The sequence below is a fragment of the Myxocyprinus asiaticus genome, chromosome 25 (genome assembly GCF_019703515.2).
Source record: "Myxocyprinus asiaticus isolate MX2 ecotype Aquarium Trade chromosome 25, UBuf_Myxa_2, whole genome shotgun sequence".
NCBI classification, from domain to species: Eukaryota; Metazoa; Chordata; class Actinopteri; order Cypriniformes; family Catostomidae; genus Myxocyprinus; species Myxocyprinus asiaticus.
Window position 1 is genome coordinate 47,139,863 of NC_059368.1, and position 12,894 is coordinate 47,152,756.

Below are 12,894 nucleotides of genomic sequence, written 5' to 3' on the forward strand. Positions count from 1 at the left end.
GAACCTCTTCTTAATATTATTAACTCCTCGCTATCCTTAGGACATGTCCCAAGAAACTTTAAAATGGCAGTTATCAAACCGCTTATTAAGAAGCCACAACTTGATCCTAGAGAACTGTCTAATTATAGACCGATTTCAAATCTCCCGTTTATGTCAAATACTACAAAAGGTTGTATCTTCCTAATTATGTTCATTTCTACAGATAAATAGTATATATGAACAATTTCAGTCAGGATTTTGGCCACACCACAGTACAGAGACTGCACTTATCAGAGTTACAAATTACTTGCTCTTATCATCTGATTGCGTCTGCATTTCTCTTCAAGTGCTTTTAGATCTTAATGCTGACTTAGTTCTTAGTGGTGCTTTAGTTAGGTCTGCTGGAACCTGAAACATTGACCATGATCTATAACTCTGCAAAAAATGTAATGGCATCTACGCTAATATTATTCTGCTTGTTTCCATGTCTCAACCTCGGGACTTCTATCCCGAGGTCACCAGAACCAGCCGGATCCAGCTCCTTTCCTGCTTGGTATCGGACTCCACTGCTACGTGTCTCTCAGTGATGACGACTAAATGCAGACAGTGCCAGCCAGACATCACTTCAGTCTATTACAATGGACTTCAGAGGATGAATTGATGCCGACTCAAACCATAAGACATGGGATACTTCATATGCCACTGCCTGAACCTTGGCCTTAAGATAGACCTCATCGAAATTACTGGCCGGTTGAACTGTGGTGTACCTCACTGATCTCTGCCTGCATCACCTCGGTCTAATGATGGACTACACTCTTATAATGGAATATGTAGACTATCAATTAATTGCCATTAAAAGCCTTCATCAGCCAACTAACAAAGGACAATGCATCTATATGAACTTCTGCAGTTAATCCAGGATGAACTTCAAAGACATTAGTCATTAATCTTACAGTTCATACAAAATCTTTTAAACACTGACCCTTAACACTTACTTAGTTTACTAATTTTAAACCATGACTTGCACTATACATAATTAAGTAACACTGGCATTATATTCATGATGTTAGCCAGAGGGGGAACTGGCCCCCACAGTGAGTCTGGTTTCACCCAAGGTTATTTTTCTCCATTAACCAACATCTTATGGAGTTTTGTGTTACTTGCCACAGTCACCTTCGGCTTGCTCACTGGGGTTCTAAACACAATTATTATTTAATTACTTTTATACACACTTCATAATCGTATTTAATCAAACTACACAATGATGACTCTAAGACTTCATAGATGTTATGGTTTCATTTTCTGTTAAAGCATGATTTTCTGTAAAGCTGCTTTGAAACGATGTGTGCTGTGAAAAGCGCTATACAAATAAAAATGACTTGACTAATAATGTACCTATGCAATCAACTCAATTCTCTGCGACAGAAATGTAAACTGCAGTGGGTAGGGGAGGAGACTATTGTCATATAATTATTTTATGTCATGTATGGTAGTAAAATAAAGAAAAGCCTCCATCGCCATCATCTACAGCAGGGGTGATCACACTTCAATAGAATGAGATCTACTTTTTCATCATGTTATTGCAGCAAAATCTACCATGTACAATAAAGGCTATACATTATCACAATAGCAAAATTTCAGTAATCGGTCGATAAATTTTACGATTCTCAATGCCAGCTTTTATTAACACAACAAATAAAAACACTAACTAATATGTTAATTATGGAAGAATGGTTTCAAGTTCTTAAGTAATTACTCAAGACTGGGAAACAGTAAGTAATAAAATAACAATAAAAAACAGCAATGAATAGAAATAAAGTAATAGAACAAAAAATACAAATTATGAAAATTCTGCGCTTTTAACAGCTTTAAAAGTTTTTAACAGTAGTATCAAGTATTCAAGTAAACATTCACAATGAAATGCAACATAAAATTATTACTGGTCTTTACTGTATGATTATGATACATTAATACTTTTACTCAGTCAAGAGCAGTGAGCAGGGCTCCAGACTGCGACTAAAAAATAATTGATTGCGACAGTAATTTAAAATCTTGTTGGGTTGTGTGCGTTCATATGTGGTTTTGTCAGATTTCATCTTGTGAGTTATTGAATACATCTTTAGAGTGCGCACCACCAGTGTGTCTCGGGCCACTTTTCACCCGTTCTGTTTCTGACGAGCTCGCTGCACCGCATGCAACATTTAAACCGGATCTTTTTCATGAATCACCCGAAAAGAACTTAGGGTTTGAACTCAGGAGCTCATGTTAGCAGTTTGAATCAGATTCACTTTCTCAGCGAATCAGCTGTCAGTGAGCTCACACCTAGGAGCGCAGACATTTCAAAATAAGAGTCCCATGTGTATTTCAGGCTTCTTTACAAATAAAAGTCCCCCACCACTTATATATACAGTGTGTGTGTGTGTGTGTGTATATATATATATATATATATATATATATATATATATATATATATATATATATATGAGATCAAGCTTTTGACACTTAGGACCCTTGAGGGACACATACACAACTATTACACGAGGTGCAAACATTTATTGATGCTCAAGAAGACAACACACTACTGTATGCATACTTTATGTAAATACCTGCTTATGTAGATTATGAAGGGCAGTATTAAATAAAATAAATGTTTTATCTCTGTTTTATTTGTATAAATTATGAAAGTGGTGTGAGACAAAAGGGAATGCAAACTTAACTTCTCAACTATATATACTGCTTATTAAATGATGAATAGGTTATCTGCTGACTTCAGCTTTCACTCTTGTTTCTGAACAGCAATCTAAATCGAGAAAATCTGTGATTTGGCGACTAGAAACAGCCATTTGGCTCCTTAATGTTTCAGTTATAAGTCATTTTTTTAGTCTGGAGCCCTGGTGAGTGTTTTCTCGTTTTCTTGTTATGGTTGTTTGATTATTATAATGACACAGACAGCAGCAGGTCTATTAACTTACATTTATACTTACATGTCCGACATTTTAATACATATCTGCTTTTCTCTCTGCTGTTTACGTTCACTTTAGACATCACTCCATGTTTGCATGAATACTTCCCCAAGACAGGCATTTAGGCGGAATTTTGAAATGTATTTGACCATTCAGGAACGCATTATCGTGAGCATTTTCTGCACACATACGCCGCCTGTCAATTAAACAGGCGCAGCTTAGGAATCAATAAAAAATGTTCATTACAAAAACAAAAAAACTAAGAGTTTGCAAACCTTTGAGCAATAAAATACATACACACACACACACACACACACACACACACACAAAAACAGGGCGCGGCTGTTATTAGATAACTAGCAAATTATAAAATTGCGTGTTCTTGATTAAATTCAGCAGCAGAATAAGAATATGAACTTTCTAATAAGTGACACAGGCCTAGCCTATCATAAATAATATAGCAGGTTATTTTTTCGTTATTGACATTTTAATCAGTCTGCTTGTCCGGTCGGGCAAGTAAAATTCTCTTTCACTTGCCCCTTCAAAAATCCACTTGTCCCAGACAAGCAGACAAGCGCTAATGTCAAGCCCTGCATGAAGTGACAAAGTGTAATACCCCCATAGTTCCTTTTCAGAACTTGGCACATCAGTGTTTAGAACAAATGTCTATTATTGATTGTAAGACAACAATGATGTTATTCAATTGTGGTCAAATTTCCTTTTTAAAACCACAGTTCCTCCTCGCAGTTCAGGAAGAACTCTGAATCAGCAAGCCTTCAGGCACATGTTTGTGTTACTGCAAGTGTTGAGTTTATGTGGTTAAAAGTAACACAAAGGGCAGGGCCTTAGTTGCACTGCAGGATTATGGGTATTACTTTTTTTTTTTTTTTTAATATCATTCCTTGCATTCATCATGCTGGAAATTCTTGTTCCTGTGCTTTAGCAGGCTGTGAGTGGTAGTTTCATGTTTGAAATAGTTGATTTATTGAAGATTCACTTTCTTTTCTTCTTTCTGAACTTAGTAGTAGACCTACAGTAGTGCCTGCAGATTTCCACAGAAAGCTCCAGCCTGACATTCACAGAGTTCCACACATCTCAGGCCTGTTGCATGTTTGATTATTAAAGTATAATTGTTAGGGATGCACCGATATGGAATTTCTGGGCCGATATGATCATTCACAGCACATTGTGGCCAATACAGAAAACCGATATTTAAAAAACAAAATGACGTTTTCATTTTTTGTCCTTTAACCTGGAACTGCTTGCTGATTAATTAAAAGCTTCTTATTTTAAAATAGGTGTCATTTAAAAGCTTGGAATTTGGACTGCTGTTTAAGGTTTGGTGGATGTAACGTGAACCATAAATGTGCCTATAGTACAGATGTATGCTGATTTGAATGAGAAATAAATTACATTACACTTTATCTCCGTATACGGTGTAATATTTATGCTAGAAGCCAGACTGTGAGTGCAGCGGGGGTTTGCGTGTGTTATGTATGTGCGCACATTGTGCTCATGCGCGTCTAATTTACAGACGCTTGTACACTATATAACTAATGAAATGTGAACACAACAATCATAATGGGAATAGGTAACATCATACAGATAGAATAGTCATGAGTCATAACATTTATAAAGTCTGAACTCATAAAATACAGCAAGCACATTCACTTTGCTCATAAACTAGTGTTTTTAGCCATCTCGAGTCCCTGTGTGAGAATTATTTTAAGATCTATGTGTTTGGGCTTGTTTTAATATGTAACAATGCTGTGCTGTAAGTAACGATGTGCTATTTCCCACGTTCTGTTTATGTTCATGAAGCAATAAGCGAAAATTATTGCCCCCAAGTAACATACATGTTTTTGTCACATGTTTGCTTATTGCCTCATGAAACATATACAGAATATGGGAAATGTCATCGTTACTTACAGCAGATGATCCCGAAAAAAGCAGCCCCAAAACAGCATAACAAGGTGCAGAGATTCACAGAGCAACATGAGCTTGACTGTCACTCACAGACATGTTGTCGCTTGACTACCCGAGTCCCTGTCTGAAGGAGAGAAGCCGCAGGCAGTCAGAGATTCTCAACTGCAAGCAAATAAACCATAACAAATTATCATCAAAAATACCTGCTGTATTTCTATTATCGGCATGATAATACTATTTAGATTTTCCTGGTTATCGGCCAATAATATATCGGCCACCGATATATCATTTATCCCTAATAATAGTTCACCCTTAATTGAAAATTGTGTCATCTTGTACACATCATGGTGTTCCAAATCCATATGACAGTCTTTCCTTTATGGAACACAAAGGAGCAGAAAACAGGCACAAAAAGCAGTGTGCAGATTACATTTGGGCTACATGTTGGTTTCTGTTTTAAAATGTTTTTTTAATCTTTTCAGGGTGTTCCATTCTACTTCATCTGACTACATCTGCTCCACATGTTTTCATCTCATGCTTTTCCTGTATTTTAATTGTTTGTTCTTACAAATGCATTTTCTATTTTCCTGTCTCTCTCTTTTCAAAGCAGAAGATGCTGAGATAGTGTGTGTGCTGTGGTTGAGTCCGTTCTGTTTCGTCTGGCAATAGACGAATGGCACAGGGAAACCAGCAGATTGACAACCAGGTTCTGAACCACCTGCGGAAGAAGTTTCCAGAAGTTCCAGATGACGTGGTGTCTCAGTGTGTCTTAGAGGTGAGTTGGAAATACTCTACCCGCATGTCTGGAAAGGGTGGGTCCTGTGTGTGAATTGTGCTATGACTTTAAGGGGGTTAAGCTTCTTTTTTTTTTTTTTTTTAAAGCTGAAGTGTGTTATTTTTTTCGACTTAAAATGCTTTCTCCTTTCCAAGTTTCATACAGAGGCAACTATAAGCAAGCCATTTGTATGTTTTCATTAGAAGCTTTTGCTCTGCCATTCACCCAGTGTCTTTAGCCACTGCCTCAAGCTGGGGAGCCTCACTCTCCCCAGCTTCGATCCCCATCAGTGAAGCCTGGAGCACACCTGCTCCCAATGCAAATTGAATGAAAAGCAGTAGGAAAAAGTCAGTCAAGTCAATAGGGTCTAACTCACGGTGAGCGAAGCCAGGGAGGGTGGCTCATCTCGGCTTGAATGATATGTCCGAGCCCCCTGGATGTGCAGTTGAACAGGGGGTTTGATGAAAAAATGTGGTTGGGAGCATGTGTTCTCCAAATCCTCAGTGATGGTGACAGAAGCCGAGGAGGGTGGATCAGATCGCGGGTCCAAAAGTGGAGTTCTTTGTCGACAGTACTGCAGTAACACACAATAACTGCACACCATGCATGAAAGCGCAAACACAGTCCACGGTTTTCCACTCTGAACCTTCGCAAATCGGCATCAGGGATATAAACAACCCTTATATAATTTTTTCCATCTTTTCATTGGCTACACGACCAATCAGTCAAAAATGATCTAGCTTTTCAGTGGCCAGCTTTATCCAGAGACAAACATGGATGACGCAAATCTTTACATCACTCTTGTCGACTGTCCTGTTTGGCTATTTTGAGTGACTACCCAATCACAACTGCACAGAAAATTTTGAAGGAGGGCTCATTTTGTTTGCAAGACCCTCCCAAATATCATGTTTGGGTGCTTTGCTACTGAAACACTACACAGAGTGCAAGATTTCACAGAGAATGTACATGAATGATAACATGTTGAATATGTAAAACATGAACAAAGACAGATTGATCAATATTTCTTCATATTTGTACATTTTTGGACTAAAATCTCTAATGGATTGTATTTATTGGACTCTTGCAATGAAAAGCATACCGAAGTTTGGAGGATTGTTTTCATCTGTGTTTGGCTGGAAGACAAAAAAGGTCAGAACTTCTGGATTAATTTTCCATGTTTTGATTTTCACCCTTGACACATTTAATAAAATCTTATTGTTGTAACTTTGCGATCGTCAAAATCTCTTTAAAATATTAAATCTTGAGACCCAGATCTTTCAAATGATATATTGGATGTCAATATTAGTTTACAATTTCACAGTTTAAACATGCCTTAAACATAAATGAAATGTAAATAAATGCTCATGTAGGTCATTTTTGACCCACCCGTCGTTAAGAGGTTAAAACCAAAGTTTATTTTTGCAATTCTGTTTGGTGATGCTTGAGGTGCAGAAATTACACACTTTCACTTTAAGGGTGTTTTTATAGGTGCAAGTAATTTTCGAGCAACAGTCTGTTGATGTCAAATCTCACGTGACCATAATTGTCTTTAGGCACCCCAGCAAATTTTACTGCACATCAGCTATGAAATCAAAATGGATCTTATTCATTGTAATACATGTTCCTGGTCTTATTGTGCACGATTTCTCAGTGCACGTTATTCCAAAGAAAATAATCTTTCATGAAAATTTAATTGCTAGCTCTTCCCATGAAATAACTTTACAGCTGATTTTGCCAAGTCTCACATAGCCATACCATTGACTTCTGCAAAAGATCTGGGCTCTATTGCTGCATAAACTGGCTTAGACTGTCTGACATGTAAATTGACCAATCACAGTTGATTTTGTCATTGTGTGCCATTTAGTAATGAGGTTATTTAAGATATACCAAAACACCTGTGTGTGGGGGTGGGGGGATAATTAATATAATTGTATGACAGTTTCTGCAATTGAATGCACAGAATATTTACTGAAAAGTAGTGGGAAATGTGCACAGAGTGATTTTTCGTATATTTGATGCTGACAGATTGTTTCTTGATTTCTTTTCCTTTCTCAGAATAAGAGCGATTTGGCTGCATGTTGCGAGTACCTGGCCAAGGTGAGTCCTGGTTTCTTGTATAGTGAAGGCAGCCAAAGTTTAGCGGACTTTCGCAATCACATGACCCAGCTCAACCTCGGCGTCTCTCAAAATGCCCATGGTGCTGTACAGCGAGATGTAGTAAGGATGAATGGCAGCAGGACTGTCACCCCCAGTGTGAGCGATGGGCCTTTAAATGCCCCTTCTGAGTTCTATCAGCCTGAACCGCAGTCCGTGCCGACACACCTACCCACAAGTCTCAACACGTTCGGTGCCATGGAGTCTGCTCGCAAGCCGCAGCCTCCTCAGCACCTTGGCCTATACCAGGTTGGGGGCAAAGGTCACGGACCGCCCCCGACCCCACGCTTCAACCCTATCACAGTGACACTTGCACCCAACACCGGTCGGAATACACCTACCTCCCTCCACATTCATGGAGGGCCTCAGTCAGGTCTGAACAGTCCAAACTCGATCTACATTCGCCCGTATGTGACCCAGCCAGGCTCAACGCGACAGGTACAAGGCCGAGCGCAGTACAGTCCCACCTCACAGCCCGCTCAGCAGATCTATCAGATCACTCATCCCGCAGGTTCCCAGAGTTCTTGGAGTGGGACCCAACATCAAACTTCACATGTGTACATGCCAATCAGTTCACCCACCAACACCCAGGCGCCCTCCATACCATCGGCCGTGGCGTCACAGGCCTCCTTTTCATCACCATTGCCCTCTTCATCTTCCTCATCTACTGCTGGCCCAGTCTCATCCTCCTTTAGCCAGTATAACATCCAGAACATCTCAACAGGGCCGCGGAAGAATCAGATTGAGATAAAGTTGGAGTCCCCTCAGAGAGGGGCTGGAGGTTCGGGCACGGCCTCCGCAACGCTCCTGCGCTCTGGCTCCACCCCGCGACCCGTCTCCACATCTTCATCCTGTCCATCTTCGTCTTCGCTGGCTACCAACACAGGTTCCTCAACCCCAATCTCAATTGGAGGTGCGGGACTCAGCCGCAGCCAGCCCACAGTGTATATCTCTGCATCCCCACCCACTGCTGCTACTACTCCATCAGATGAATGCGCCATCATCCCTAACACACCTCGTTCACAGCCCAAGTTCTACATTTCGGCCAACACGTCATCCGATGACGGAGGGGGACGAAACCCTCCCACTGTATACATATCAGCCAATCCAACGCTTCAGGGTTCTGCTGGTCTGCGAGGTTTGGGAAGCCAGGTGAGTAGGGTTGTCAAAGTTTTTGGTACTTCGGTACAAAGTTGAACACAAATTTTCATCCTAAAATTAAAAAGATGGAACGATGGTGGGCCTGGGTAGCTCAGCGAGTATTGACGCTGACTACCACCCCTGGAGTCATGAGTTCGAATCCAGGGCGTGCTGAGTGACTCCAGCCAGGTCTCCTAAGCAAACAAATTGGCCCGGTTGCTAGGGAGGGTAGAGTCACATGGGGTAACCTCCTCGTGGTCGCTATAATGTGGTCCGCTCTCGGTGGGGCGCGTGGTGAGTTGTGCGTGGATGCCGCGGAGAATAGCGTGAAGCCTTCACACGCGCTAGGTCTCCGCGGTAACGCGCTCAACAAGCCACGTGATAAGATGCGTGGATTGACGGTTTCAGACGCGGCGGCAACTGAGATTTGTCCTCCGCCACCCGGATTGAGGCGAGCCTCTACGCCACCACGAGGACTTAGAGTGCGTGGGAGAAAAAAAAATTCACGATACCAGTCTTTCTTACTCTAATTTGGTACATGCCCACCATCTGACAGGCAGTTGTTTTTGAACATGCATATTCATGTGTGTACTCTGTGAACAGTTTACACAGTTTGCACCTCACAGTAAATGTGGTAATGTGGCTGCATGTGAGAACAGACAAATGTGCTTCATTGTCAAAACTTGAAGCAGTGTTACTTACTTGAGAAACACTTAAAGGAAACATGCTATTGTTTTTTTTAAAATTATTATTTATTTGTTAATTTTTACATAAATGTTTAACTTTAAAAATAAAGGAGTGTGTTCAATAACATACTGGCTATTTTTACTGTGGTATTGATATTAATTTTGGGAATTTGAAAAATTTCACTGGTACTGGTAAAGACTACTGAGATTTTGTTATTGTAATAACGCTACAGGTGAGCATGGGCCCCGCCTACATCCACCACCACCCGCCCAAATCTCGCCCCTCTATGGGGGCTGGAGGCACAGCTTCATCACCTCGTGTGGTGGTTACACAGCCCAACACCAAATACACATTTAAAATCACTGTCTCCCCAAACAAACCCCCGGCTGTGTCTCCTGGAGTGATATCGCCAACGTTTGAGCCCACTAACCTGCTCAGTCTACCTGCCGATCACCATTACACAGAGCCAGAGCCCCTGTACCAGTCTGACCCGCTTTCACCCCATGGGGACAAAAGCTCAGAACCTCGCAGACTCAGCATGGGTGCTGATGACGCTGCTTACACACAAGGTATGTGAATCAGTGGGAGGGTTGGAGTAAAGCTGAGTGATTATGTCTGCATGTGTTGCAGGTTTTAAAGATGACATCAGAAATGACTTATTTAATTTCTTATTTTGCATGATTCATTACGATGCATGTAATCTTTCAAGAAAATGCAGTAACTTTTCTGCTGACGAAACGGGCTGCATAGGCGAGGAAAATAATATAATTCAATAATTGTGCCGCCTACTTCTCATAATTCATTTAATGATTAAACATTTATCCTTATAGACTTCCATAGTTAGACTTCCATTTTTTGCTTGTGGGAAGAGTCACCTTTCTGTTAATCATTAGCATTTCACAGAGCGTAACTTGAATTGAACCCAAAACATTCCTTTAAATGTGTTGTGAATGCTGTTTCACATTTTCTTTTTTCTCAATAGGATTTTTGATTTGTTTTTTGGAATATTGTACAATTTCTACACTGTATCAGTCTGGGCTGTTCTCACCCCTATATGAGAAACAGCCTGCCTGACTGTAAGGCATATTATATGTTTTATATGTTTGTTGTAAAACCTTTTTCCACATGGTGCTGCCAAAGAATTTTTTATTTGATACTGATGTGTGCCTGATTTGTGATTTGTATTTGTATGCGTTGATACCAGAAGATTTTATCCGGACTGTGAGCACAGATGTACTCATGAATATTCATCTTAAACGTACTACTCTGATGTTAACTTCCGGCTGGTGTGTTTTAAGAATGGGAATGAAAGTTGAGCTTTGCGTGAGAGATGAAATGAGTAGTGGCAGTGCTGTGTTTGCCTTATATGGATTTTTGCCCTGATGAAACAAAACTTAAAAACTCATTAAATAACTTGCACAGCATTTCTATTTCAATAATCACTAGATTGTAATCCAATTTGTACATTTTATTTTGTTAAATGCCCTTTTTACATTTTCACTGCCTACTTCTAAGTCTTAAAGCTGCACTACGTAACTTTGTGCTCTCTAGCGACATATGGTTGAAATGTAAAATTGCAATCAATTTGCGTAAGAACACTTTACGTCAGTCGTGTTTCAGCACTGCTCTTCTGGCGGATGAATCTCATGATTTGAGGTTACCTGAACATCACCTGTGTGTGATCATGACTGGAAATATTCAGAGCCGGAGTCATAACTTGCTATTTTCATGTTGATATAATGTTATACGATTAAACATTTAAAACTGAAATATTACTTGATTTGATGAAGATAAACAACACTCATATTCACATATTTTGAATAAATGAATTGTAAATTTTTCTGACACTACACTCAGTGCTTTTACATAGAGAACAGAGGAAACTCCTGAATCACCACCAGTTACCAGCGTATTTTAATATGATTATTCAAGTGTTTTATCTACTTTAATGTTTGTATTTTAGCCTACTAAACTTGTCAATTTAAGAGTTCAAACTTGTAATATGGCTGATACGAGTTCAATGTAAGACTTTATTATTTTTACATTATGTACAGCCGTGTTAATCTCGTCAACTAAATCACTGCCGAACATTTTTGTTGATGATTTTGTCAACGATTACGAAGACGACACGAAAAAGGTGCATCATGGCGATAATTAAATTATTTTATTAATGCATTCTGTTATGAATATATGACGATAAAAATTATACTGCAAGATATTAACAGTGCAAGATATAAACAGAAGAAGAAACATCTTGAGAATCTGTATATAGAAGATATTAGATATGGATTAATTTAATCCTAATTCAGTGTGTTGGGCATTTCTCTGCCTGAGCTGCGTGAGTTTAACTTGCTAACACCAGCAAATGGGGTAAATACCTCATTCAAACACATCCTATTTATATATGAGATTCATCAATATATCCACAACATTTATGGAACAGTTTACATCTGCACAGTGAAGCGAATGAACAGAATATGCGTAATTTGCATTGCATAACTTGTGTTGTGTATACGTGGTTTCCATAAGAAATATGCTACACGCAATGTAATACACTTTCACAGAAAATAAGTCTCTAAAGCATGAAGCATACAGAATACAGTAGGCTAATACTTCAGTCTATTCATTATCATTTCAGAAGCTCAGGTTTTTCACAAGGACAGTATGTACATTTATATGTTTGATACGTTTACTTTTTTTTTTTATAAATGTTTGAATAGTTGATTAAAGTTTGGTCTGTTACAGTTTGACACTTTTTTTGTCCATTTTGCATCATCATCATCAAGTAAAAATATTCTTTTCGCTGACTAAAATTGTCAGTTTTTTCAGTAAAACATTAAAATTAATGGATATGACATGACGAAGTATTGACTATATTAAAGGACATTTTCATCAATAGACTAAAACTATGACTAAAATGAAAAACTGTGAAGAAATTAACACTGGTACAGCCTCAGTTGATAATGCAAGTGAAACTGTAATAACACCGAAAACTAAAAACATAAAACAAGGATTCAGTAATGATGGGGATAAAATGTACTTTACTAAACATGAAAATAATATGCTTAAATATGCAATATAACAATTACAAGAAGTCTATTTCAGAAGTTGTACATTTAGTAAACATGCACAGTAACTTCCCCCGACAATGTAGATTCATTGCGATCGGTAAACACACGGGTAATATTCGATTCATAAAAGCATTACTCCTACCAGACAACATACTGTATCCAATTCCAAGCATTATAGCAGGTAAACAACTTCGCCAAA

At 39.1% G+C, this 12,894-nt stretch overlaps 1 protein-coding gene across 5 annotated transcripts in view; it reads left to right on the forward strand.

Moving 5' to 3' along the window:
* LOC127416155 (TGF-beta-activated kinase 1 and MAP3K7-binding protein 2-like) overlaps window positions 1-12,894 on the forward strand; it is a 43,511-nt gene that overhangs the window by 19,095 nt on the left and 11,522 nt on the right. For 3 of the 5 annotated variants that reach the window (XR_007893063.1, XM_051655331.1, XM_051655334.1), the window contains exons 2-4: window positions 5,479-5,643; window positions 7,699-8,949; window positions 9,857-10,193. Coding sequence is in view for 4 of the 5 variants with exons in the window: in XM_051655331.1 (XP_051511291.1) it covers window positions 5,542-5,643; window positions 7,699-8,949; window positions 9,857-10,193 (1,690 nt within the window). In the remaining variant the exon portion in view is untranslated. Of the gene's footprint in view, window positions 1-5,475; window positions 5,644-7,698; window positions 8,950-9,856; window positions 10,194-12,894 lie in introns of all 5 variants that reach the window. The other 2 variants (XM_051655332.1, XM_051655333.1) reach the window with 1 other exon arrangement.